General features: G+C 43.7%; 4 protein-coding genes across 4 annotated transcripts in view; 2 read left to right on the top strand and 2 right to left on the bottom strand.

Moving 5' to 3' along the window:
- Window positions 1-2275, bottom strand: part of LOC134187541 (ras-related protein Rab-8A-like) — a 7353-nt gene extending 5078 nt beyond the window's left edge. Inside the window, exons 1-2 of the mRNA XM_062655686.1 lie at window positions 2117-2275; window positions 1996-2056 (exon numbers count right to left, since the gene is read on the bottom strand). Coding sequence (XP_062511670.1) covers window positions 1996-2056; window positions 2117-2240 — 185 coding nt within the window. The 5' untranslated portion in view covers window positions 2241-2275. The remainder of the gene's footprint in view (window positions 1-1995; window positions 2057-2116) is intronic.
- A 97-nt stretch (window positions 2276-2372) lies between these two features.
- On the top strand, window positions 2373-11101 carry LOC134187733 (U4/U6 small nuclear ribonucleoprotein Prp3-like). Its single transcript, XM_062655883.1, has 23 exons — window positions 2373-2520; window positions 3143-3213; window positions 3279-3329; window positions 3555-3613; window positions 3687-3774; window positions 3970-4035; window positions 4617-4737; window positions 5157-5224; window positions 5413-5453; window positions 5520-5631; window positions 7310-7404; window positions 7813-7900; window positions 8028-8126; window positions 8423-8481; window positions 8550-8656; window positions 8709-8755; window positions 8807-8903; window positions 9861-9960; window positions 10138-10251; window positions 10326-10444; window positions 10504-10572; window positions 10775-10836; window positions 10919-11101. Exons 1-23 carry the CDS (start codon window positions 2376-2378, stop codon window positions 11069-11071), a joined length of 2031 nt encoding a protein of 676 aa, XP_062511867.1. The 5' UTR covers window positions 2373-2375; the 3' UTR covers window positions 11072-11101.
- A 664-nt stretch (window positions 11102-11765) lies between these two features.
- On the top strand, window positions 11766-15060 carry LOC134188371 (serine/threonine-protein phosphatase 6 regulatory ankyrin repeat subunit C-like). The gene is made up of 2 exons (XM_062656560.1): window positions 11766-11881; window positions 12795-15060. The coding sequence occupies exon 2, from the start codon at window positions 12929-12931 to the stop codon at window positions 14150-14152; it is 1224 nt and encodes a 407-aa protein (XP_062512544.1). The 5' UTR covers window positions 11766-11881; window positions 12795-12928; the 3' UTR covers window positions 14153-15060.
- A 238-nt stretch (window positions 15061-15298) lies between these two features.
- On the bottom strand, window positions 15299-26306 carry LOC134188370 (uncharacterized abhydrolase domain-containing protein DDB_G0269086-like). Its single transcript, XM_062656559.1, has 7 exons — window positions 26148-26306; window positions 25864-25928; window positions 19296-20564; window positions 18926-19003; window positions 17211-17324; window positions 16395-16473; window positions 15299-15497 (listed from the first exon to the last, which is right to left on the bottom strand). The coding sequence occupies exons 1-6, from the start codon at window positions 26212-26214 to the stop codon at window positions 16420-16422; spliced, it is 1647 nt and encodes a 548-aa protein (XP_062512543.1). The 5' UTR covers window positions 26215-26306; the 3' UTR covers window positions 15299-15497; window positions 16395-16419.
- Between the last annotated feature and the right edge of the window lie 1270 nt (window positions 26307-27576).

The following is a 27576-nucleotide window of genomic DNA, read 5'->3' as shown; positions in this document are numbered from 1 at the left end:
TCAAAATCTGCCGGACATTAGAAACGTCTGGTCGGATATTCCAATCTTGGCAAATACTACTCATCACTTACAATTCACAACTATCCCAAATTAACTAAATATCTTCCCTACTGTCGAATGCTAGTCTCTCTAAAACCATCTTAGAATTATAAAGCCAAAGTTTGATGGACAACTGTTGATGGAGGTGTGAGGTGGTGTGGCTAACGGTCACGTGGTTATGCAGTGCTGATCTCCGTGCAATTGATTTCAAGAGACTGTGAGACGACCAAAGACCGAAAGTTTCCACCACAAGGGTTACATGCATTCTTGCCGGGTCCAATGGACACCTGTTTGGGAGTAAAGACCTTGCAACACCTCCTCGAGGAGTGTAACAATGACACGTGCAAGCGAACGTGTACACACACTGATCCCACCACATCTTTTTTTCTAACATCTGAGTCCACCACACTGGATATACAAGCACAAGGAACAAAGTGGTCTGGGTGGAGGCATATGTTTCCCCATTCAGATCTAGTTGATGGTTACTGTAGTGGATCAATTCATGACGATTATCATGGGTTGCCGCAGTAATTCGAGGTTGGTACACGTGTCCATGTATTTGTGTTGCCAAACCAAATCTCTTGGAATACACAGCACGAACAGGTCGACAAAAGACACTTGCCACCACAGCTAGCTCGAGGATGCTTGACCAAGTGCTAGGTTTCATGGCTCTAGATGACACTTTGCATGCCTTTGCTAAAAGAGTCATAAGATATGCATGCAATTAGTACAGCCTACTTGACAAATTACTAAAAAAAGCCTGACTAAAGAAAGTGGCCATTGTTTGAGATAGCAATGAAGAGAGAGACAGGTTATCATCGCTTCGTCTAACAGCTAGACTCTGCCCTGGCTACAAACCCATCCGCGTAAAATCCTGCATGCCTGTTCAGTTCTTCAACTGCTGTACCAAACATCATCTTCGTCCACATATGCACCATACCTCTAGATGTGAAAACTGCAATCACTCCAAGAACATGCACTATACTACGCTAGTAGCAGTTTTTAGTTCAGTGACTTTGCTATCCTATCAACGTATTTGTCTTCAGGTTCTTCTAGCCCCTACAGGAAACATTACACGCAAGTATCTCTGAGTTTCCTATCCTGCCACATTCACAGTGTACTGTACACGTATCTAGTATGACCCATGGCTGTCCGATGCATTCTGTTGCACACACAACCCTCGGAGCCCCAGCGTGTGTACTTGAGCGCCCACATCCGGGATTTAACAAAATACACATGCAGCTATACAGTACTGTCCACGTACGACGAGTGGCTGTTTGCGTTTGTTTCATGCACGAACTCTGGAAACTACGTTTGTTGACATGACATTGGGATGCGTGAGGACATGGGTTGCTCATACGGAATTCCACACCTGACGCTACGTCACTGGACAAAATGTCCGGCGAAATCACAAACGGCCGGACAAATGCTTCGTTTGGTCGGTAAATGTCCGATGTCTGGCCACTATTTCGCAGTGTTATGTAGTAGTTATTATGTAGTGGACTTTAGGTTTGCTTTTAGAATTTGATGGAAATTTTATTGTAATGGAAATAAATGTATTGACAGACAGACAGACAGACAGACACAGACAGACACACAGACAAACAAACACACACACACACAAACACACACACACACACACACACACACACACACACACCAGACAACAAATGTCAGAGTCTAGACACCCATGGACAGACGACGAGACAGACGAACCGACACAGAACCATAACTCAAGTCCCACCCTTTCTAACCCACAACTATCATAACCTCCTAACCTCACACGCCGACAGAAACAACACAACACAACACTCCGACGTCCAACAACTCTCTCATCATCACGACCGAATCGTCACAATTCATTCACCGTCCAACCTCCCGCTCCACCGGCCCCGGGGCCCCTCATACTCAAATCGCCTCTCACCGCCAAACGACGCGCGCGAACAATTCACTCACCATATCTGCAGCTTGATCTTCTTTCCTTCTAACTCCACCGTGCGTATCTTAAAGTCGATCCCTACGGATGGCGAGAAAACGGTGATGAAAGGTGATGTCACCACGCCCTTCTCTCACTCACCGATCGTTGAGATGAAGGTCGAGTTGAAGGCGTCTTCGGAGAAACGGAAGAGAATGCAAGTTTTTCCAACGGCGCTGTCTCCGATGAGAAGCAGCTTGAACAAGTAATCATAAGTTTTCGCCATAGTCGCGAATCACGTGCCTCTGCATCCGGGCTTGCAGTGCAATGTGTAATGTTAGCGCAAGCGCGTAAGTAAATAGCCGGTATCCGGGTCGGCAAGTTTTGGAGGGATGTTAAGGACATCCCGTATGTTATGCTAATGGCGCTCTCACGTCAGGAGTTGGACGAGCTGAGGCCTTACGTTTCGTCGATTACTAGCGATGTGCTTGGTTTTCCGGAAACTGCGGTTGTTAGCGCCGCTATGGACTGTGTCAGCAAGAACTTGGAAAAAGAGAAAATTGCGTGTAAAGGACAAATATGACGTGTTCTGTTGTATTGGGATATGATTATTCTACTGAAGGGATGCATCTCACAATACACTAGACTATTGTATTGGAGGGATGCATCTCACAATACACTAGACTATTGTATTGGAGGGATGCATCTCACAATACACTAGACTATTGTATTGTAGAGATGCATCTCACAATACACTAGACTATTGTATTGGAGGGATGCATCTCACAATGCACTAGACTATTGTATTGGAGGGATGCATCTCACAATACACTAGACTATTGTATTGGAGAGATGCATCTCACAATACACTAGACTATTGTATTGGAGGGATGCATCTCACAATACACTAGACTATTGTATTGGAGGGATGCATCTCACAATACACTAGACTATTGTATTGGAGGGATGCATCTCACAATACACTAGACTATTGTATTGCACAAATGCAACTCACAATACACTAGACTATTGTATTGGAGGGATGCATCTCACAATACACTAGACTATTGTATTGGAGGGATGCATCTCACAATACACTAGACTATTGTATTGGAGGGATGCATCTCACAATACATTAGAGTATGGAAGGATGCGTTTTTACAATATAATTTTGTTGCTTTATTTTAGTACATCTGAGAACATTGTTGGATGATCTTGCTCCATCTTTTGTTGATAAACTTTCAGACAAAGTTGAGCAGGTATCATACTCATAAGTAGCTGTGGCTTAATAGTATGCAACAGAGACCAACCACAGTTGTTTTAGATCAAACAGTCCCGCACTGCTGGAGAATCCACAGGACGAAAAAGGAAGAGGGTATGAGTGCTCTTTGTCAGTCTGTCGGGTTTTTGTCTGTCAGTCTATTTGTCTGTCCATCTGTTTGTCTGTCCTTCTGTTTGTCTGTCTGTCTGTATGTCTGTCTGTCTGTCTGTCTCCATTTGTCTGTCTGTTTGTCTGTTTGTCTGTCTGTCTCTCTGTGTCTGCATGACTGTTTGCCTTTCTTGCTGTTACTTCGTAGCTTGACTTCTTCTCACACTATAGGAAGGCTTTTCTGAGGCTGTCGGTGACTCTGGCAAAGAACCAAAGAAGCGGCTAAGAACGTTAGTCCCTTAGTTATCCAAAACATCAAACTACAATAACACAAATAGTGTTGACTGTGTTGTTATATTTTAGTCGTTTTGACTTAAATGATGAAGACATTTCTAATGTGCCGTATGCTGTTGAGGAACCGGTGAATGCAGCTGGACTCACACGATCACAGGTTGGTATGATGATGTCACACACACACACACACACACACACACACACACACACACACACACACACACACACACACACACACACATGCACACACCCACACAATTTATTGTTTGAACGAGACTGTATGAGTTAGGTGGGTGGGCACGTTACTAGAGTATGTTGTGTTTTATTTGTGGGAGTGTTGGTTGGTTGTTAGATTGATGATGTAATGGAGACAACAATGAAGCAGATTGAGGCGAGAAAACAGCAGCTGCAGATAGGAGTGAGTGGTGGTCTTGTGTTTTTGTGTGTACAGACAGACAGACAGACGGATGGATGGATGGATGGACAAATATATAGACAGACAGACAGACAGATGGACAGACACACAGTCAGTCAGATGGATGGATGGACAGATAGACAGATGGACAAACACACAGTCAGACAGATGGATGGATGTACGGACAGATAGACAGACGGACAGATGATGGACAGGAAGACAGACAGACAAACAGGCAGATGGATGGACAGACATGTAGACAGACAGATGGATGGATGGATAGACAAACAGAGAGACAGGCAGATGGATGGACAGACAGGTAAACAGATGGACAGATGGACAGACACGCAGCCAGACAGATGGATGGATGGACGAACAGATAGACAGACAGACAGCTGGATGGACAGACAGGTAGACAGACAGATGGATGGATGGACAAATAGATAGACAGATGGACAGACAGACAGACAGATGGATGGACAAACAGATAGACAGACAGACAGACAGACAGACTAGCAGCAGACTGTGATGGTGACATGCAACCATGTGTGTGTGATATATTGATTGTGATGTATTGACTGTAGACTGGAGTGCCCAGTGTTGTAGGCGGAGGTAACGTGTTGCAATCGGCCACATCAGCAGGAATGCATCCGATTTCTACTCCAGCTATTTCACACAGAGATGCTCTTATGCAGGAAGCTGTTGGTTAGATACGTGGCTATTGGTGTTTTGTGTGTATGTTGTCTGTTTGTCTGTCTGTCTGTCTGTCCTTTTATGTCTGTGTGTGTGTGTCTGTTTGTCTGTGTTTGTGTGTAAGTTTGTCTGTCTGTGTGTCTGTCTGTTTGTTTGTCTCTGTCTGACTGTCTGTCTGTTTATCTGTCCGTCTGTCTGTCTGTATATGCGTAAGTTTGTCTGTCTGCCTGTCTGTCCAACTGTCTGTCTGTCTGTATGTATGCGTGCAAGTTTGTCTGTCTGTCTGTCTGTCTGTCCAACTGTCTGTCTGTCTGTATATATGCGTGCAAGTTTGTCTGTCTGTCTATCTGTCTGTCTGTTTGTCTGTCTGTGTGTCGGTTTGTCTGTCTGTTTGTCACTCTGTAAATTAGTTAGTATGTCCATTTTTGTAGAGAAAGCTCGTAAGGCTGCAGAGCTGAATGCCAAGATTCAGCAGACACTGGCTGCGAAACCAAGCTTGGTAAGCATCTGTCTTTGGTTGTTTGTTTACTTATTTTATTTGTATATCTTTATTTATTATTTATTTATTTAATATTTTTATTTTTTATTTTTTATTTATTATTTATATATTTTTTTTGTTTGTCTGTCTGTCTGTCTGTCTGTCTGTTTGTTTGTTTGTCTGTTGACTGTTTTGTTCTCATTTCTCAGCTTAGCAATCTTGGAGCTGCCAAGCTAATATCTGACCCAGAGTGAGTATCAACCAACTATTCATGCCACAAACCTTCCTCACCGTCTCTGCGTTCTCGTCTCTATAGGAAACTGCTTGAACAAGCCAAACCAGCTCCTCTCATTCTTGACGACAAAGGAAGAACGGTTGACGAGTCAGGAAAAGCCATTCAACTGACCAGACGGATACCAACCTTGAAGGTACGTTGAACTAGGCATGACTGTGTGTGTGTGTCTGTCTGTCTGTCTGTCTGTTTGTCTGTCTGTCTGTTCAATAGTCAACAAGAAAAAGTGCGAGTTGTTCAATACGTCAGATTCTGTACAATCTTTGGTTTTGCTCCTGTGGTCTCACATGGCACAGAGATTCTAGGGATTCTCATCGGCTGCGACCAGTTTGTGCAAACTAGATGCTCTAAGATCGCTAATTCAGGTCACGCTCTCTGAGCTCGTAAAGTTAAGGTGCCCTCAGAGTGCAACTCTCTTGCTAAGATTTTGCCACGTGACTCAGACGAACTACTTAGCTAGATGCATGTCTCCTTATTCTTTTGAATATGCTGCGAAACTACATGATGCCATGACCTGGTCTGCCTTTGTGCAGATATTGGGCTTAGACTCTATTGATGATTTCACCTGGAATCAAGCCTCATTAAACATCAAATTGGGTGGGTTTGGCTTATCTGAAGTCTACAAGAGTAAATGCTCGGCATACGTCTCTTCATGGGCTCAATCTGTCAGAGATTTGCCTAATCGCTTTTCCTCACTTTCACAACGTATTCAAGATTTGGTGGAAAATGATTCCACATCCTCTTCACTTAGCTTCGACATTCATTCAGCTGTCAAGTCCTTGCCTCCAATTAGATTAGGAGATGATGAAACACCGAGGTCTCAATCATTGTCAACCCTTTCAGCTACAAAGGGTAAGCTTCAGCACAAACTAAGCTCAGAAATTGGCCTCTTGAGTGCAGCTCATTATCTGTCTTGTGCACTTATTGCAAAGGATTTCCGTCTAGCATCCTTCCTGAGGCTCGGTCTACCAATGCCTTTTAATAAAGTCATGCATAAACAAATGTGAATGTGGAGTAGAATTGGATGGAACTGGGTATCGTCTTCTCACCGGCAAGTTTGGGGGAGGACCAGTCTGGCGACACGATTCTGTAGTGTCAGGATGGTGCAGTTGGTTGAACGAGCTCTAACTGCACCATTGCAAGGAGTCAAGAGAACAATATACAGAATGTGAGAATCGCCCAGATATTTTGATGTACGATGAATCAAGCACAGAGTTGGACATAAGCATGACTCATCCTTGGAGCAAAGACATCCTAAATAGAGCATCTAAAGAGGCAGGCTATGCAGCTGAGAGGCTTGAGATGAGAAGAAAAACAAATACGAAGCTCCGTCAGTTCAGGATGGCACAACACCTAACTTAGTTCCTCTGGTCTTTGAACACTTTGGGTTCTGGGGTCAGGAGGCTGATAACTTCCTGAACTCACTCTCAAAGAAATCAAAAGATTCGGAAGGCAGAAGTACTGAAGCCGACTTCAGGACGAGATGGCGTAGACACATTTCTATAATTATTCAGAAATGTAATGCTAGAGTTATATTAAAGAAGGAAAGTAGAGTGCATGTAGGTAAGATAGATGATTATTTCTTTGATGTAGATATTCAGCACTACGTTCATTAGGATAATAGCTATGACTTCAGACATTTCAATAGTTTCTGTTAATGTTTAGGATGCTTTCATTTTTGCAATTGTTACATTTACAGTTTGGGAGAGAATAGAACAATCTGTCTGTCTGTCTGTCTGTCTGTCTGTGTATTTGTCTTTGTTGATTTTCTTGCTAGTTTGCTTTGTCAAATGTTAGTGTGTGTATGTGTGTAGGCAAATATCCGTGCAAAGAAGCAGGAACTGTTTAAGATGGAGAAGCCGAAGGTTGAGGATACATCACAGAATCCTTACTACGACTTGAGAGTTCGGTGAGAAACAAGCTGAGAGTTATTGCATGTTTGTCTGGCTGCCTGTCTGTTGTCTGTCTGTCTGTCTGTCTGCCTGCTTGTCTGTCTGTCTGTCTGTTTGTTTGTCTGCTTGTTTGTCTGCTTGTCTGTCTGTTTGTTTGTTTGCTTGTCTGTCTGTCTGTTTGTCTGTCTGTCTGTTTGTCTGTCTGTCTGTCTGTCTGTTTGTCTGTCTGTTTGTCTGTCTATCTGTCTGTTTGTCCATCTATCTGTCTGTTTGTCTGTCTCAGTATTAGTCTGTCTGTTTGTCTGTCTCGGTGTTTGTCTGTTTGTCTGTCTATTAGTATGGTTATTGTTGCTTGCATGTATTTCTATGTTAATTTCTTTCTATTGCTTTGAGTCTCTTATACGTAAAAGCTGTTTATTTCTTAGTGGAGGGTTTCACGTACGATCAAAGAGATCATTCACATTTCACGAGAAAGGCAAGTTTGAGCAACTGGCTCAGAAACTGAGAGCAAAAGTAAGAAAGTTTGGCTTATCTTGTTACTGTTAACTTGTACTAAGTTAATGTGTGTGTGTGTGTGTGTGTGTGTGTGTGTGTGTGTGTGTGTGTGTGTGTGTGTGTGTGTGTGTGTGTGTGTGTGTAGGCTCAGCTTGAGAAGCTACAGAGCGAGATCTCGTCGGTATCAAAGAAATCGTCAATTTCGACTGCAACTCGTTTGGCACTTATTGCTCCCAATCAAGAGGTGAGTGTGTAGTGATCACAATTTATATGTTTGTGCGGTAGTCTATTCTTGTGAATGTGTGTCTACCTGTGTCTGTCTGTCTGTCTGTCTGTCTGTCTGTTTGTCTGTCTGTCTGTCTGTCTGTCTGTTTGACTGTCTTGTCTGTTTGTGTCTGTCTGTCCGTCCGTCTGTCTGTTTATCTGTCTGTTTGTCTGTCTGTCTGTCCATCTATTCATTTGTCCGTCTGTCTGTTTGTCTGTCTTTGTGTCAGTGGTTTGTTTGACTAATCAACTAGTGTGTTTCTTTCCATGTGTTAGGATGATGACCCTATTCCTGATGTCGAGTGGTGGGATGCTGTCATTCTTCCCAATGAAACGTCAGTCGTACCTTTCCACCTAAACAAATTATTTCACATTATGTCAATCAATACCTTAATGTATTCAGATATGCCGATATTGTAATTAATATTACAGACGGCCGAGACCCAATTAGTACAAAGTACAGAGGAATCACTAATCTTATTGAACATCCCATCCAAAGGAGGCCACCAGGTCATAGTTTTAGTGATCACGTGATCAACTATTTAATCATTGATGTCTACAGCTGAACCAAGGAGAGTTGTGCCACTGCCTATTATCATGACAAAGAAGGTAAGCATTGGTTGTAAGATATTTCTATTGTGATGTAATGAGGTTGGTTAGGAGAGGAAAAAGTTGAGGTCTCAACGCCGACGTGATGTGGAGAAAGAGAAGCAGGAGAAGATACAGTTGGGATTAGAGCCACCACCTCCACCAAAAGGTTGGATTATTGTATTGGAGGGATGCATCTCACAATACACTAGACTATTGTATTGGAGGGATGCATCTCACAATACATTAGACTATTGTATTGGAGGGATGCATCTCACAATACACTAGACTATTGTATTGGAGGGCTGCATCTCGCAATACACTAGACTATTGTATTGGAGGGATGCATCTCACAATACACTAGACTTTTGTATTGGAGGGATGCATCTCACAATACATTAGACTATTGTATTGGAAGGATGTATCTCACAATACACTAGACTATTGTATTGGAGGGCTGCATCTCACAATACACTAGACTATTGTATTGGAGGGATGCATCTCACAATACACTAGACTATTGTATTGGAGGGATGCATCTCACAATACACTAGAGACATTGTATTGGAGGGATGCATCTCACAATACACTAGACTTTTGTATTGGAGGGCTGCATCTCACAATACACTAGACTATTGTATTGGAGGGATGCATCTCACAATACACTAGACTATTGTATTAGAGGGATGCATCTCACAATACACTAGACTATTGTATTGGAGGGATGCATCTCACAATACACTAGACTATTGTATTGGAGGGATGCATCTCACAATACACTAGACTTTTGTATTGGAGGGATGCATCTCACAATACACTAGACTATTGTATTGGAGGGATGCATCTCACAATACACTAGACTTTTGTGTTGGAGGGCTGCATCTCACAATACACTAGACTATTGTATTAGAGGGATGCATCTCACAATACACTAGACTATTGTATTAGAGGGATGCATCTCACAATACACTAGACTTTTGTATTGGAGGGATGCATCTCACAATACACTAGACTATTGTATTGGAGGGATGCATCTCACAATACACCAGAGACATTGTATTGGAGGGATGCGTCTCACAATACATCAGATTTTATATGAAAATGAATAATGAAATTGTATTTCTAGTTAAAATCTCAAATCTGATGAGAGTATTGGGCAATGAAGCTATACAAGATCCAACCAAAATTGAAGCTCATGTGAGAGCACAAATGGCAGAGAGACAGAGGTGAGTACCTATTTTGGATAGCTTTTATTGATAGGACATGCATACATACATACAGACGGAGAGACAGACAGGCGGAGGGACGGACAGACAGACAGACCGAGGATGGACAGACTGACAGACAAATAGACAGACAGACATTGATGTAATGTTTTTACACATCATCGTCTTGTTCTCCAGAAAACACGAAGAAGCCAATGCAGCCAGGAAGCTAACCAAAGACGAACGCAAAGCAAAAGTATTAAAGAAAATCATTGAAGACACATCACTTGGAGTGCATGTTGCCGTCTTCAGGTAATCATTTGTCAACCATCTTTTCCACTTCGCATCCTCACTAAGCATGCATGCACGTACTGTTTGTATTATAGAGTTCGAGATCTCAGCAATCCTGCACACAAGTTCAAGGTTGATATGAATGCACAACAATATCATTTAACAGGATGTACGATACTTTTTAAGGACGTCAATCTTGTTATCGTTGAAGGAGGTTGCTACTGGTGTAATGTAACATGTGTAGGTGTGGTCAATGATGTGTGTTCGGTTTAGGGCCAAAGGCTTTGAAGAAGTATAAGAAACTAATGTTGCATAGGGTAAAGTGGGAACAGCAGAAGAAAGGTGATTGTGTGTGATGTGTGTGATACTGATGGTGTATGGTGGTGTAGTGAAGTGGTGACCTGACCAGAACAGCTGAGTGACAGACAGACTGACACACACACACACACACACACACACACACACACACACACACACACACACACACACACACACATCTCGCTAATCTACACAATTGCTAAGACTACTTTGACTTTTCCTACAGGTCGTGCTCGAGACAGCGACAAACAGTCCAGTGAAGAGAACAAATGTGATCTTGTATGGGAGGTAAGCTTAAGTCACATCATCGCTCTCAAAGTGAATTCCCATGAAGACCACCAACAATTTTACGTGATCTTTACTCTCTCAGGGAACAAACAAAGAACGCAGCTTTATTGACTGGAAAATCAAGCAAGTGGCTGCAGAGGTTTTTGCTCGAGACCATCTCAGGAAGTACGGTGTTGAACACTACTGGGATCTTGCTCTCAGTCGCTCAATTGTAGAAGAGGATGATAAAGAGTAGTTGATGAGAATGCAATAGATGGTGATCATGGGAAAATTTGTGTGTGTGTGTGTGTGTGTGTGTGTGTGTGTGTGTGTGTGTGAGTGAGTGTGTGTTTGTCTGTTTGTCTCTCTGTCTGTCGTTTTGTCCGCGTTCATAACCGTCTGTAAGCAGCAGTCACGTGTTGACGGTGACTACCCATCCCTGACTGTATGGATGGCGTCCAACCTTCATCACTTTACTCTCCATCTTCCAGCAATTTACACTCCCTAGGGGCTTGCCACTCATTATACTACCCGTACATTACCTTTTGATTGTTCGCCGTCTTATTTGCAGCTTCTAGACGTCGCCGCTTTCTAACTCATGGGGAATGCCCAGTTTGGGACATTCTCTCGCGTTGAATTTTATAATGTGTGAGGGTGTGGAGAGAGTTGATGCGTCATATTTCCTCACTGTTTCTACACTAGACAACACGGATGGGTGCCCATGCATGGCTCTAAGTTGCGTGTAGGAAACGACGGATATGAGGCAACCCCTTTCTGTGTAATTTCTCCGTAAACTAGCTGTACGAACGTACTTAATGGGGTAGAAATAGAACACTTGGGTGTGCTGTTGTTGTCTGGTTGGTGCGAAGAGTATGCGCCGCCTTTAGTTTCAAGCATGGGGCAGCATAACTCATGACTACAGTACAAATATAGGCTGGTTGCTCAAGGGAGTTGCGTCAGTCTGCCTTTATATCCGCCTTGTGTACGCGTCGCAGGTTGGGTTTTGTCTCTCTGGTAGCTTGAGCTCTCAAAGGGAAAGAAGGAACTGAAAGAACGTGTAGCACTGGTGAGGAAAGTCTGTAGTAGATTGCACTGTTTTGCTAGAGCTGCCATGTTACATGCAGTCATTGCTATGTGTGTCCTTGCTTGGAGTCTTTGCTGAAACGATTGGAATCAGTAACGTTGCTGAATAGGGGCTGGGGAGGCCATTGCCCCAATAGTTTAGTAGGTGTGGCCCTTAGGACAATCTACAAGGTCTCATAAATGTAAATCCCAGCAGGTGACTTCCTCAATTTTGGTGGTCCAATGACGTAGTTGTTGGAATCTTTGATTGGAATTTTGCATTGCTGAATCGTCAGTTGTTACAAGTTTGTTTGTAGGGATCGAACTGCCTTATTGTTGCAAGCTCATGCAAGCCTACATATTGGTTAGTGCTTTCAACTTTTGAGACGCGGTTATTGATGGCAATAGGAAGCTGAAGTTACATGAAACTGCATGTGTTTACCTGTAATCAAGTCAGTGTTTGAGAAATGTGTAGGCGGTGTTAGCAAATAGAGAGTGCATGTAGAGGGAGCGCGAAGTCGATGTAAGAAAGGACAGTGAAGGAGAGGTATACAGTGCAGTGTGAGAGTGAAAGCTGAAATGAAAAGATCTATGAGAAGTCCATGTAATTAATTGAAAGGAAACGACTTCTCTTGCGCGGTGTTTCCGTTGAACTGCAAGTCTCACCATCCAAATAGTCGAAACATCACAATTTTTAAAGAGTTGAGCTTGACCCACCATCTAGTAGGTAACATGCTCCGGTATAGTTAAAGCCTTAATTAAAGGGACATTTTCAACCAACACCATTGTTTTGCATTTTTTGCTACTGTACACAAACGCGCAGCTTGATCATGTTCGACACTTTGCTAGTTTGCTGAGGAGCACTCTGCCTGTGCTAGGCAACTCTCAGCCGTAAAACTGTCGTCGCTTTCTTCTAGGTCTCTATAGCGGCTTGAATTAAGAGTTTGGAGATCAAAGAGTGCAGTCTGGTCGTCGTCTGTTTACGACAAACTTTCGCCACTTCTAGAGCTGCAACATCCACACTAATCATCAGAAGATCAGTTTGTATAAGATGGGATCTGATCCGAGCAAACTGTGGAGTGAAGTCAACAGCATAGGTGGGCAGTGTCAAGAAACAGGCTTGCACTACGCAGCCAGAGAAGGACGGTTACTTATTTGCGAGGTTTTGCTACAACAAGACGCGAGCATCAACATGCGAGACAAACACGGACGCCAGCCGCTTCACCAGGCAGCTCTAGGCGGCCACACGGACGTCTGCGAACTTCTTGTCAGTCAAGGAGCTGATGTGACAGCCAGAGATCATCAAGGCAACACACCTCTAATACTCGCTGCTTACAATCACTGCTCTCCAGCCACATGCAAACTCCTCATCACAGCAGACAACATCGACGTGGCCGGCTCGGGTAGCAATCGAGCTTTACACGTTGCCGCAGCCCAGAACGACCCTCTAACGGTTGAGACGTTGCTAGAGTGTGGAGCTAACGTCAATGCGGTCAACCGCAATGGACAGACGGCATTACACACAGCAGCCGGCCTCGAGCAAGACTCGTCCTACTTGTGCAAAACTCTACTGTCCTACAATGCGAATGTGGCCGTAGAAGACGAAGACGGTAACCGGCCTCTTCATTTGGCGTCTAGGCGCGGCCATATTGAAACGGCGGGAACGCTGGTAGCTCATGGCGCCGACACAAACGCTTGTAACAACGACGGACGGACTTCCCTCCACGAGGCAATTATCTACGGCATGCAGTACGGGTCGTGGCGTATGTGTGAGGTGTTGTTCAGCCACAGTGCAGACGTAAATGTGGCGGACAGAAAGGGAGACACTCCTTGTCATTTGCTTGCCGCTCAAGCCACTTACTCGGGCGTCGACTGTATCCGTCTACTGAGCGAGCACGGAGCTGATTGGTCAATGAGGAATAAACGCGGGCTAAGCGCACTGGAGGTAGCGCAACTGGAAGAGAACAGGCACACTGTTCCGCATATCCCGTATGTGGATACCTCTAGAGGTCGTTCACTCTCTAGACCTGCGCGAAATGAACAACAAGTTAGGGATACGACGCCGGCAGTTGTTGCGCGTCGACGTTCTCTTCCTGCAGTGCAGAGACCGAGGGAACGACGGAGCGAGACCGAGCAGTTGGTAGACGAGCTTTTAGTGCAAACGAACGCCTTGCACACCGACAGGAATCGACTATTACAGAGGGTAGCGCGACTGGAGGCTCAGATAGCGATGATGACGAGACGTGTGGAGGAAACAAAACATGAACAAGCATGAAATGATACCAACTGACGCTCGTGTTGAATGGATTTGCTATTACTGACGCTTGAAGGAAGGTTTGGGGCGCTTTGTAGTTTTACGTTTAGTTCGTAGTATCTAGACGCAGTGTCCAAGCGACGCTATTGGACTTTGACTGTGCGTGACTAACTGTTGCTGTTGTAAGCGAATAACCTTTAGTTGCAATGAAGCAAGTCTGAATGCAGATGACTAGCCGAGGCCGCCCATACATTTGAAGCTTGTTTGACCAATTGGTGACGTGTAGGTTGCTGAGCAATGAGTCTACGTTGGATGTTAGCCTTTTGTGTAGCAGACAGGCCTACACAACGTAGTGGCGGATCTAGAGGGTGTGCAGCATTTACGTCCCCTTCGTTTTCGACCCAGAAGTAGTCAATAGAAATGGTTAGGAGGCATGTGAGCATGCGCAGACTGTATGATGATTTTTGTTTTGTGACGTCATACTATCAAAATATTAGGAGCCTAAAGGGTTCCCCGTTTGAGAAATTCTAGATCCACCATTGCTAACCACGTAGTTAAGAGATTGAGCGCAAGGGTTGCACATTTTAGGGCAGCCTACATGCCCGTGGGAGAGACTGAATATCTGCCTTTGGGTTACGACTTACGGGGTTGTGCTCAGTTTTTGTGTTGTACAGTACTCATGACTTTGAATGTTTTATCATTGTGTGTGTGTGTGTGTGTGTGTGTGTGTGTGTGTGTGTGTGTGTGTGTGTGTGTGTGTGTGTGTGTGTGTGTGTCACTGTGTGTGTGTGTGCTCGCGCTGATGTAGTCACGTGGTGAGCTCTAATTCTACTACCTAGCGATACATCTTACTTCAAAGTAATTATATCGTGATAAAATAGCGTTTGAAATGACAGTGGACCTAGAGGCGTCATGGGCGGGTAACCAAAGCTGTGCGCAAGCGCATTTTAATTAACTACCATAATACGTTTAGCTGCCATATGCATACATACATTACGCGGCTAGACAACCACCAGTTAGAGTGCGTTACCGAAAACGGAGGATTTGTGTGAACAGCATTTGTAACTAAAATATTCAGCTAGATTTACCACTAAATGGCGGTCTACGTCGCGCCTCACGTGCAGTGGTGACGGGTACGCGAAGACTAGCAGTATGTGCACAAGTTAGTAGAAAGCCATAGATAGTAGAGAGGCTTGCGTACCTTCAACACAACTTACTTCAACACGCTCTAAGTTAATCAGAATTTCATAAAGTCTATCATAATCACGCTTAAAACTCTCAACACTTAGCTAAAACTACTTTCTATTCTAATGACAAAACAATGTCTTGACACACTCGAACTGCTGCTCTTCCTGAAACCAAAAGCCTAATGGAAAGAGTAGCAAGTGAATTTCTAGACAAAAGGTAAGTAAGTGAGAAGTTGCTGTTTGTCATGAGGTCACTATACATGTGGACACACCCCTTGACACACACACACACACACACACACACACACACACACACACACACAAATGGACAAATGTTAAGCCCTCCACGTCTTTCAACGTCGACCTGAGGTCAGTTGCAGAGATAGATCCCCTGCCTCTAGAGACAGGGCCTCCATGCGCTACGTGGAGTCTTGGGGCCAGCGCTACAATCCACCTAGAGCTTGGCCAGAGTCATCCAGGGGCACTGACAATGGCGCAGCTCTGGGACTGGACACCAAGGCCCACACGTACCCGTCTGCTGCATGATATTGCTGCCAAGCCAGCAGTCTTGTCCACCCCAGCCAATGACCAGGTACTCATTTATACTCCTGAGTCGAGAGAAGCAAGTGTGGGTGAGTTTCTCGCTCAAGGAAACTGCGACAGTGTCGCCTCCGCCAGGATCGAACCTTCAACCCTCATCATGGAATACAAGATCCCGGATGTCTTCACCAATGCTCTACCATCTGCTCCACCGCGCCCCACACATGCACACACACACACACACACACACACACACACACACACACACAGTGACACAACTCCCTGAGATAGACAAACATTTAGTTAAGAGTTAGAATCAAATATCAATTTCTAAATACAAACACCAAGGTCTGGGACTGCAAGGCTGTACAGTAAGCCACAATCATATGATGTAAAAGTATATCTACAGTCAATGTCATCTGCTTTCCAAGTGTGACTTCTGCCTTTCTTCTATCCTCATCTCAAGCATTTCTATTCACGTCAATTGTCTGTCGTTGTCTGTTCAACTGCCTCAAATTAATTAAAGCAATTTATACCTGCCAATTAGGGCACACCAGCCAACTAATCAAAAAAACTCAATGCTGCTTTCTTGGATTTGCCTTCACCTGGTGGAGTCTGTAAACAAGAAAATTCATTATATCAACCATGCTAAACAGTATCATGTCACTGTCACATATTGGTGACTCATATTATAGTTTATGTATTTGTCTACCTACAAAATGGTATAAATAAGGGAGTGGTTGCTCTACATACCAGAGTTTGCACATACATACGAGAGTTCTACCAAATATACGGGAACTCTACTGTTCAATAATAAAACACACACACACTCGATTTACAAGCCATACTGTACTGCCATTGCAAAACTCTAATTATCAAATTGTTGCAATAACATACAATCCACAAGTGTACTTACACCGTGCATTACAGCTATTCGTGTTTCGAAATCTGCAGTCTTGCCACTTGACAATTTGGACAGGTACATGTAGCTAATTAATTGTTTATTTATTTAGTCATTTTGTATTTGCAGAATTCAAAACTTTTAAACAGACAATACTACGTAGCGCGCGCTACAATGCCACACCCATTTATACATCCATTAGCCCGCTAAGCTTAACACCCACAATTAAACATCTAAATAGCAACCACAGTTTGCAAACATAATCAAACCCTCAAGTCTGTCACAGCCACCTCAAACGAACAGCCCAAGCATTGCTTGCCTGCCTGCTTATCTTTCTGTCTATTTGTCTGTCTTGGTCTGCCACCCACCCACCATCTCTATCTGCCTATTTTCCCAGCTACACTAAATAAGCAAAACACACTACAGCACTTGCATAATGAGAATCTCTGACCTCCCCATCTTTCACTCCCATCCTAACGCTCTCCTCTATCTCTTCCTCCAGAAGCTCGGCTTCAGCTTCAGTATCCGCTACAGCAGCCGCAGTCTCTATCACTGCTTCTTGTTCCTAGCAAACCAATAAACACAAACCACTGCTAAAGCCACACATGTCACTATGACACTCACACAAATATGAAAGCACTAAATAGAAAGTGATGTAATGTGGCCTGACATAAATTGCCCTACTGATTTATCAAATCAGGTATTTTCGAGGTCAATGACATAGGTAAAAGTGCTTACATCACCGTCACGTGTTATTCTAATAAACTGTGCTCTAGTAAGTTTGACAGAAATTATTGCTACGCAACCATTGTTAACCGACCAGGTACTAAAGACTTCGCTCGTCTATTAGACAGTGTTACACGAACATATACACTAGTTCTAATTATAGATTCATTCTCCCGTCTGGGTAAGTCTGTGATACATGGTCTCACGCTGTTACATAAAGTGCACTAAACCCTTCCTGCTATGTACCTTGTGTGTGTGTGTGTGTGTGTGTGTGTGTGTGTGTGTGTGTGTGTGTGTGTGTGTGTGTGTGTGTGTGTGTTGCATGCATGTGTGTGTGTTGCATGCATGTGTGTGTGTGTGCGTGTGTGTATACACAGTGGGTGTTACCCTAGCCTCGTCCCCAGACTCACGAGCCTGGCAGTGTCCGGTTCCCGTATGACACTTTCAGCCTCCAGTGAGTCTGGACTCACCGTGCCTACTTTCACACACTTACTTTACTAAGTGTCACCCCGTGACTAAATACTACCTACATCATAAACTCAATTAGCTTATATCTATCTAATGTGCCACCCAGGAGATTGTGTATCATGTCAAGCCTCCAAACGGGCGCATACTGATTCTCCACCATGAGTGATTATCCAAGTTCACACTCTCCAAATCTCAAGACGACTTCAGCATGTGGAAAGGTGAGTGTATTCTTACGTCACTGTCCTACTCGTGTAGACTGGCCAGCCTGCCAAGTCTAGTCACAGCGATCCGGACTTCATGTGTGGTTCACTCGTTGTTTGTCGCACATCAGCTATCTGCATAGCCCTTGCTAGTGCGCAGACTCTATTGTAAAGGCCAGTAGGGCGGGTGTGCAATGGCAACAAGAGACATTGACGTGGAATTGCAGTCCATTCTTCGTGTTTTCAATTATGATGACTTTTGGGAGGGTAAACTTGAAGCCTCCAGGGCCATCCTAAGGGGAAAAAACATCTTTGTCCGCATAAGCAACAAGTGAACTGCACGCAAAGTCTGGATCGCTGTAATTAGACTTGGCGAGCCTATACGAGTAGGACAATAACGTAAGAATACACTCACCTTTCCACATGCTGAAGTCGTCTTGAGAATTTGGAGAGCTTGAACTTGGTGAATCGTTCACAGTGAAGAATCACCATGCGCTATTTAGTGGCTTGGTGTGATACACAATCTGCTGGGTGACATATTAGATAGATATAAGCTACTGAGTTTGTGGCGTAAGTAGTATTTAGTCACGTGGGGTGTCAAGGCTAGGACGTGGGGTGACACTCAGTGAAGTAACTGTAAGTGTGTAAAAGTAAGCACGGTGAGTCCATCACGGGAGGCTGAAAGTGTCATACAGGAACCGGACACTGCCAGGTTCACGTGAGTCTGGGGATGAGGCTAGTGTCACCCCTACACACAACAATCACAGTTTACCTCCTCTGGTGTAATCTCTCCCTTCTCCATCTCTGTCACAAGCTTCTCAATCTCATTCTTAACAAATACCTCCTTCTCCTACACAACACAACACCAACCATCACAACTTGTGCACACACACACACCACATCCGTATCGCCCGTGTGTGGTGTGGTGTGGTGTGGTGTGGTGTGGTGTGGTGTGTGTGTGTGTGTGTGTGTGTGTGTGTGTGTGTGTGTGTGTGTGTGTGTGTGTGTGTGTGTGTCTGCCTGCGGTGTGTGTGTGTGTGTGTGTGTGTGTGTGTGTGTGTGTGTGTGTGTGTGTGTGTGTGTGTGTGATGTGTGTGTGCATGAGTGTGTGCGCATGTCTACGAAACATACACCATACTTACAGCTGTTTCATCTTCTTCCTCTGACTTACTCTCCTCTCCTTCCATCTCTTGTTCCATTTCATTTTTCATCTCTTGTTTTGATTCAGTCTGTTCGAGTTCTTCTAATGCAGTTTCTATTTCTTCAATATTTTTATTCAATTCCATGTCTTCACTTTCAGGCATACTCTCTCCTGCAACTGCTTCAGCTTCAAATATATCTTTAATCTCACCTTCATCTATATCTGATTCGACTGGTGTGTTTTCACCTCCTGCTTCCTCTGCTGCCGCTTTTGCTTCCTCTGCTGCTGCTTCTGCTTCTTCTGCTGCTTGTTTTGCCACTTCTGCTGCTTCTTTTGCTTCCTCTGCTGCTGCTTTAGCCTCCTCAGCTGCAGCTGCCTTTTCTGTTAATTCTGCTTCCTCTGCTTCCTCTGCTTCCTCTTCTGCTAATTCTGTTTCCTCTGTTGCTTCCTCTGCTTCCTCTTCTGCTAATTCTGCTTCCTCTTCCGCTAATTCTGTTTCCTCTGTTGTTTCCTCTGCTTCTTCTTCTGCTACTTCTGCTTCCTCTTCTGCTAATTCTGCTTCCTCTTCCGCTTCCTCTTCTTCCAATTCTGCTTCCTCCTCTGCCTCCTCTTCTGCTAATTCTGCTTCCTCTTCCGCTAATTCTGGTTCCTCTGTTGCTTCCTCTGCTTCCTCCTCTGCTTCCTCTTCTGCCAATTCTGCTTCCTCCTCTGCTTCCTCTTCTGCCTCCTCTTCTGCTAATTCTGCTTCCTCTTCCGCTAATTCTGGTTCCTCTGTTGCTTCCTCTGTTTCCTCTGTTGCTTCCTCTGCTTCCTCTGCTTCCTCCTCTGCCAATTCTGCTTCCTCCTCTGCTTCCTCTTCTGCCTCCTCTTCTGCTAATTCTGCTTCCTCTTGCGCTAATTCTGCTTCATCTTCCGCTAATTCTGGTTCCTCTGTTGCTTCCTCTGTTTCCTCTGTTGCTTCCTCTGCTTCCTCTTCTGCCAATTCTGCTTCCTCCTCTGCTTCCTCTTCTGCCAATTCTGCTTCCTCCTCTGCTTCCTCTTCTGCCTCCTCCTGCTCTGCTTCCTCTTCTGCTTCCTTTTCTTCTTCTTCCTCTGCTGCTGCTTCTGCTTCTTCTTCTTCCTCTTCTGCTTCTGCTTCTGCTTCTTCTTCTTCTGCTTCTTCTGCTGCTTCCTTTTCTAACTCTTGTTCCATCTCATTCGTTTCTGTTTGAAATACAGCATTGCTTTCTAATTCGGCTTGTTCTATTTCCCTCTCAAGCTCATCCATTTCCTACAGTGGAACAACACGACAGCATTCAGTTATCATCAAATAACAAATCAAAGCATACCTGTGTGTAAAACTCAAGACAACCATGCACTACTCAATCGTAATAAAGCAAAACTTTGCAATTAGATTAAATCTACAAGAGTATAAACAACATATACAAAAATGGAAACAAAATAGCAAGACAAACAGACAACACAGATTGCAAATAAGCAGATGACAAATTGATACACGAAGACAACCTGAAGAGAAACAATAACCAAACAGACAGATAGGCACAAAATATTCTCGGGTTTCCTTTCTTGTTGATTGATCGCACTCACTCCTACCACCCCTCATTACGCCTGCTCTCTACACAATACATTCACGCATCTTCATTCTAAACTGCAACACACTTAGCTATAACGCTAACCAGAAAGAAACATAAAACAGATGCACAATTTCTCTCAAAACAAAGATGCCATCACACAGTAAGTTGACACAATCTCGTCTCTCAATGCTATAGTTGTTAACAAACAACTAGGCACACTTGTAGACAGCAGATTGCCATACCAGGTAGATTGAGTTGACCAGCCCACAGAAAATGTCTGACAGTATTCTTAGTGATGTCGCTGGCATTTTGGCTTAATGAGAGAAAGATGGAAAGCTTTGTCATCAGTCTGTGTGATTTTACTTTTGGCTAGTAGTCATTGTGTACGTTGATAAGTTAGAAGAACTCTTTTGTTGTGCATTACATATAGCCGACTAAACTTGACGGAAAACCAACTGTCCAATAGTGTGCAGTAGTACAGGTTCTGTCTGTGAGTTTGATGCCAAAGCCAACCTAATTTCGTATAGGCTGGCAAAAGCAATTTGCATGACACAGCAATGCCTGCCCCACTTCCATGTATACAAAGTGCACTTCTTTATGGACTTTGCTCAATTCAATACTAGCTGGAACAATGGCTTTAATTAAACTGGTTGAAAAATAATGTGTTTCCACCTGCACTAAGCCAGTTCAATAATTCTAACCTTAAACTCAACCTGCTTTGCAAGTAGGTCTAACTTAACGGATCACGCGAAATACTATGTTGTAGTGTACCATAATGACATGCTATGCACAAATAATGATTTGACACAATGCATCCAGGATTAAATAGGCACAATGTTTTACAGCGCATGTGGCTACCTTCCAAGTGGACATGGCCATGTATTGGATAGCCAGACCCACACATACATCCAGGTAAAAACATGGTGGCAGGAGAGGGTCTGGCTACAAGACAAGCCTACTGTCTATTCCCCCTAAGCCTGAACTGGGAAGTGAGTAATGAAGTAGAGGTCACACCATTAGAGCACTAAAGAGCTGCTCCAATTGGACCATGTTACACCAATTATCTTAAATGGTTCCAGTTGCTGATCAGTTGGTCTTGCAAGATAATTGGATAATAGCTATTGCTCCACCAGTTTGTGTTTGATATGCACAAGTATTATCCTGCCATTTCGTTTGTACCAAAGGCTTAGATAATTTGATAAACAGGAATGCCAGACCTAATGGTTTCTAACCATACCGAGATCATCCCAAAAGTCCCAAAAACAGCAGTGATATTGATGATTTCAAAGTTCACTCTTATGGGGAACAGACAGTAGGGGTTAAAGAAACTTATGCATTCCTTGCATGGGATCTAATAGGGTGCACACTAGTAAAATACAGCACAGCATGCGGAGGCCCTAATTAGGGCACAGCCAGCTGAAATCAAGGCACTGCGCCGCCAAAGCCTGCTCAAACAGCTTAGCTGGAAGTCAACAATCAATGACTCACATGTTGCATACACTGTAACACATATCTAACTGACAGGTTACAAACACATATCTAACTGACAGGTTACAAACACATATCTAACCACAGAAGGTACGTGTCATATTATAAATAATGAAACTTCCAGAATTCATAGAAAGTGTAGCTGCCTGCCTGCATATTACTAGAGACAGACAAGACACAATCGACTTACACAGTACTTACATTCCTATACCAATAATCATATTTTATTGTATTTACTATACAGGGTTGCATGTCCCCAGCATACAAAAGACATGCCTTGGCTTCCGCTTGGTACAGGTCTGGGCCACCCTGCTTTACGGAGTAGGCAGTGATTAGCTATGAAGACAATGGACTTTGTATTTTGAAATATGGGAAAGTTGTTTGAGGCAAACAAAAGAGTTCTTTAAATTAAATATAATGTCTGAGATGCTTGGTTTGAAGGTAGACCACTTATTATTAAGACAAAGACTGCCATATAGTATGAACTTAATTGTAATACAAGTACTCAAAAAACAACAGTGGTTGTCATGCACTACCCACTATTTACGTCAGTACATATATCTGTTGGTAGTCTTTGCCTCTAGACATGAGCATTTAGGCAGATCTAACGCATGGCTTCTGTGTGGAAGCGTGAGGATAAAATCTTAGTGTGAAGGCGAGGTCACAGGGGTGCCTTACAAAAATCCTGGGGATAATCCTGCAGCATGAGTCTGCTATCTGATAAAATAGTTCCAATCTAATTTTGTAATCACAGCTTGATGTGCCACAGTCAACAGCACATGAACACCACATGAACATGACCCGTTGCCATTATGCAACAGTTTCTCTTAGTGTGAGATCATGAGATGCAGAATCAATTCAAACCAACCAAAACTGTGTGCGTGCCATCGACTACCCTAACATGCTCCATACCCAAATGAGAAAGTCCTAGATACCTGGCCAAAATTAATATTTCTATGGTATCTGATATCCTCACATGAGGTGGACATCCTTGCTAATTACCTAAGTTAACATTATCCCAGAATTACTAAACATAGACACTAATGTGTGTGTGGCTAAGTGTATTTATTATTCATGAATTATCAATCATCACATTGCGTATGGTCATGTTGCCTTACTACAGAACAAGCAGATGAATATCACACTTTTAGTCACGGAGAGTCTGCCCAAGTTGGTTGACATAAAACGATTGTTTCCAAAGATCCTAAGCTACAGAGGCTCATCTCCTGTTCCCTACTGTTTGTGTGTACACACTAGAGGGAGAGACACGTGCACAGGTTGATGACAGACAAACAGCCACACAGAGACAGACAAACTGATTGACAGAAACAGACAGAACAAACAGACAGAACGACAGACAGACAGACAGACAGACACAAGACTAATGCAAGGAAACTATCATGCCTTTTATTTATGACTTCTAGTAATGTAAAGAACTATCATACTCAGTTTTGCATACACCAGTTTGTGAGGTGTATTGACCCTATTGGGTCCCTGGAACATTTTTGGTTGTATAGCATTCATTTATAAAAATATATGAAAAAGACAAACAGACAGACAGACAGACAGACAGACAGACAAACACACACACACACACACACACACACACACACACACACACACACACACGAGACAGACAGACTTTACTTTAGTGATTCAGTGTGGAAAATAGGGAATTATTTTGGCTTGGACACACTGAGCCTAGGTAGAACATTCTTGTATGGTTGCATGTCTATTAACTGCCTCTCCCACTGCAGCCATTTTGCATGTAATTCTTGATACCAACTTCCAAGGGAGAAATGGCACTAAAGGCAGCTCAGGTTTTCTCTAGATAAAGTATGCTAGGAGGCACCTAAGTTCATGAATATAACAGTCACAATATTGGAAAGGCCAGCACGTGCTAATACACCATTCACACGAGCACAGCTCCAAACAGAGCCGAGCCAGCCCTTGTTCACACGGCCTCCGGCAAAGCAAGCAAGCTGAGTTTTAGTAGGTGTGTCTCTTGATTCGCATGCTAGATACAGACGTCATCATGGAACAAGCTGTTCACACTTACTTCTCACTGGCACTGAAACAGTCTGCAGAAACATCGAGGAGAAGTAAGAGCGTAGACGTTGACTTCGTTTTCTTCGTCTTCGATGCCATCTTGGAAGCTAATAAGCATGCACGGCCTTCAGCCTGGCTTGGCTCACATTGACAAAACGATTTAAAGCCAAGCTGACCCTGGCCAGCCTGGGTTGGCATGGCAAGTTGTGGTGGGCCAGGCCAGCATGGCTCGGCTTGGCCCACTTTCACATAATAATTTCTTTCAGTGTTGACCCGTGCCAGCACAGGCTGGCCCGCTTATAAGTGTTCATGTAAATGGGGTATAAGAGACAAGGTTTACACTATCATATCTGCATACCGATTGACGTTTTGTCCAAACACGTCTAAACACTGGTGCAGTATTCGGTCGGACAAACAACACATTTAGTGGGACGTTGTTCTATGTCCTACCACTATATTCCCCACTGATTTACAGTTGATGTATAACAGTTCTATGTATGTATTGACAGACAGACAGACAGACAGACAGACAGACAGAGACACTTTAGACTCTACTTGTACATATGCTAGTAGGAATTTGTAAAAGCAAAGTCTTTGCAAACAACGAAGTCATAGGATAGGTTTACTAATGGACTTGGCCTTGACAGACAGACAGACAGACACAGACAGATGAGACAGAGAGAGGCAAACACACACACACACACACACACACACACACACACACACACACACACACACACACACACACACACACACACACACACACACACACACACACACACACACACACACACACACACACACACACACACACACACACACACACACACACACACACACACACACACACACACACACACACACACACACACACACACACACACACACACACACACACACACACACACACACACACACACACACACACACACACACACACACACACACACACACACACACACACACACACACACACACACACACACACACACACACACACACACACACACACACACACACACACACACACACACACACACACACACACACACACACACACACACACACACACACACACACACACACACACACACACACACACACACACACACACACACTCAAGAGAAAAAGAGACAGACAATCACCAACATCCAAAAATAATGCACAAGGTCAATCACATGCTTCAATCACCCCTGCAACGTCCCAACCTTATTCTATTAGGCTAACCACCTGGCGAGCTATACACAAACACATGGAAACGAACGTCCGCGTCCTAATGCCTAAACATCAAACGTCAACGTACATCGTACGACTTTCTACGACTCTACAGACGCCACAACAGCACACAATCCACGCAATACAGCACACACTCCACACGGAATTCTTTGTTTTCCGCCACCATCCGCCCTTCCTCCCGCCCTTCCGGCTTCGCTAGTTTCGCGTTTTCTCCACACTTACGCGACTGTGACGGCTTGCTGCTGCATCCTTCTCCTGATCGGAGACCTCACTCGACGCCGGAACGACTAAAACGCAAGAGAAACTCGATATTGGCGAGAAATAGGAAATCAGAAAAAATGCGTAGGCGTGACGTGAATCAAATGAAAGACATGGAGAGTAGAGAAAACAGTTCGAAACGACTCAGTGCGAACATATTAGCAAGTGTGAAGACATTGGTACGTGATGGCGGAGTGTGAACGACGAGAAGCGGTGGAATGGTGTGATTTTCAGGCGGCGAGGCTCACCGGGCGCCGAAATGGCGAGGTTTGCGACGCATAGCAGCGCCAGACACGTCGAGAAGATGAATCTCATCGGCAGCTTGTGAATGAGAGACGTCGAACGTGCACACAAGTCGAAACAGTAATGTGAGACGAGACAGATGTACCGAGTTTTCTCAACTTCTTATCTCGTCGCTGATTGGCTGGATGTCTCACCTTGATGACGTAGCAGTACGACTCCCTAACAACCGATAAATTTATTTTTACTGTAAATCCACTACTATTGTGTTCAGTTTTTATCCAGACGTAACATTTTATTACATGTCTCTAACAGTACAGTAGAACGCTGCTTTAGTAGATCAAACTCAACCATTGGTCGTTCCCGGATGTTGTGATTCCGGATGTTACGATTCCGGATGTTGCGAGTTCGGATGTTGCTATCTCCGCTTGTAAACAATTTCTGGCCATTGTAAACTATAGAATGTACTCTAAAAATAAGAAGTACTTTACTCTAGATCTCTCATTGAGAGCAAGTGTGTTTTACATTAGGAACGTTTCTAGTGCGTCTAACTTTAGCGTTTCAAAACATTTTCTTTTTGTTTTTATAATAGCTTACGTGTCTGTGTTAATCGTATTAGTAAAATCAGTTACGGAACTTAACTACAATAAAATCTACGCATCCTACTATCTAGAGTTAATCAATGATACACGCATGCTCACTATGAACTCAGTATACCGGTATATATAAATCAGTGAAGCTGTATTAATTAGATGCAGGCTCTGGAGTGTTTAACTATGATTTGCTAGTCATTGCAAGCTTGCATATTTGGCACATACGCGCGTGTGCGTGCGTGTGTGTGTGTGTCTGCGTGCGTGCGTGTGTGTATGTGTGTGTGTGTGTGTGTGTGTGTGTGTGTGTGTGTGTGTGTGTGTGTGTGTATGTTTGTGTGTGTGTGTGTGTGTGTGTGTGTGTGTGTGTGTGTGTGTGTGTGTGTCTGTGTGTGTGTCTGTGTGTACAGCAGCACGGATACAAACAGACGCTAACGCGCGCTAATAAAAAGATTGTGACGTCATTGCTCACAGTAAATACTCGTTTAATCAATAGCAATTATAATTGTAAAGATATTGTAAAGATAAACATAGAGTTATCAAAGCTTCCATCAAACTGGTGTCTACTACTATACTTCACACCAGAGTACGTCTTACGCACATGTCCACCTCGCGCTTCTTTGACTTATTTGCTTATCTGCAGGTTAGCTTTCTGATTGATTACTCAACTTTGTGTACACGTTAGCAATTAATTACACAATAATACAATCTAATATCAGGGGTGGCCAAGTTCACCGAGTTCTGGTGCCACTGAGTGGAGATAGCAGAACACATGATGCCACAAACCACGCCCACAACCTAATCTAGAATGTAGCAGACTTTCGACGTATTACAGTATAATACTATG

This window comes from Corticium candelabrum, chromosome 12 (assembly GCF_963422355.1).
Source record: "Corticium candelabrum chromosome 12, ooCorCand1.1, whole genome shotgun sequence".
NCBI classification, from domain to species: Eukaryota; Metazoa; Porifera; class Homoscleromorpha; order Homosclerophorida; family Plakinidae; genus Corticium; species Corticium candelabrum.
This window is presented reverse-complemented; position numbering and strand designations above follow the sequence as displayed.

Excerpts from the sequence above, each read along its gene's own strand:
- LOC134187733 (XM_062655883.1), top strand. The coding sequence starts at position 2,376 with ATGGCGCTCTCACGTCAGGAGTTGGACGAGCTGAGGCCTTACGTTTCG. Across the intron at positions 4,036-4,616 it reads AACAGCAGCTGCAGATAGGA|ACTGGAGTGCCCAGTGTTGT; the intron begins GTGAGTGGTGGT and ends TATTGACTGTAG. Across the intron at positions 5,454-5,519 it reads AAGCTAATATCTGACCCAGA|GAAACTGCTTGAACAAGCCA; the intron begins GTGAGTATCAAC and ends TCGTCTCTATAG.
- LOC134188371 (XM_062656560.1), top strand. The coding sequence starts at position 12,929 with ATGGGATCTGATCCGAGCAAACTGTGGAGTGAAGTCAACAGCATAGGT.
- LOC134188370 (XM_062656559.1), bottom strand. The coding sequence starts at position 26,214 with ATGAGATTCATCTTCTCGACGTGTCTGGCGCTGCTATGCGTCGCAAAC. Across the intron at positions 25,929-26,147 it reads CCTCGCCATTTCGGCGCCCG|TCGTTCCGGCGTCGAGTGAG; the intron begins GTGAGCCTCGCC and ends CTTGCGTTTTAG. Across the intron at positions 17,325-18,925 it reads GAGAGATTACACCAGAGGAG|GAACAAGAAGCAGTGATAGA; the intron begins GTAAACTGTGAT and ends TTGGTTTGCTAG.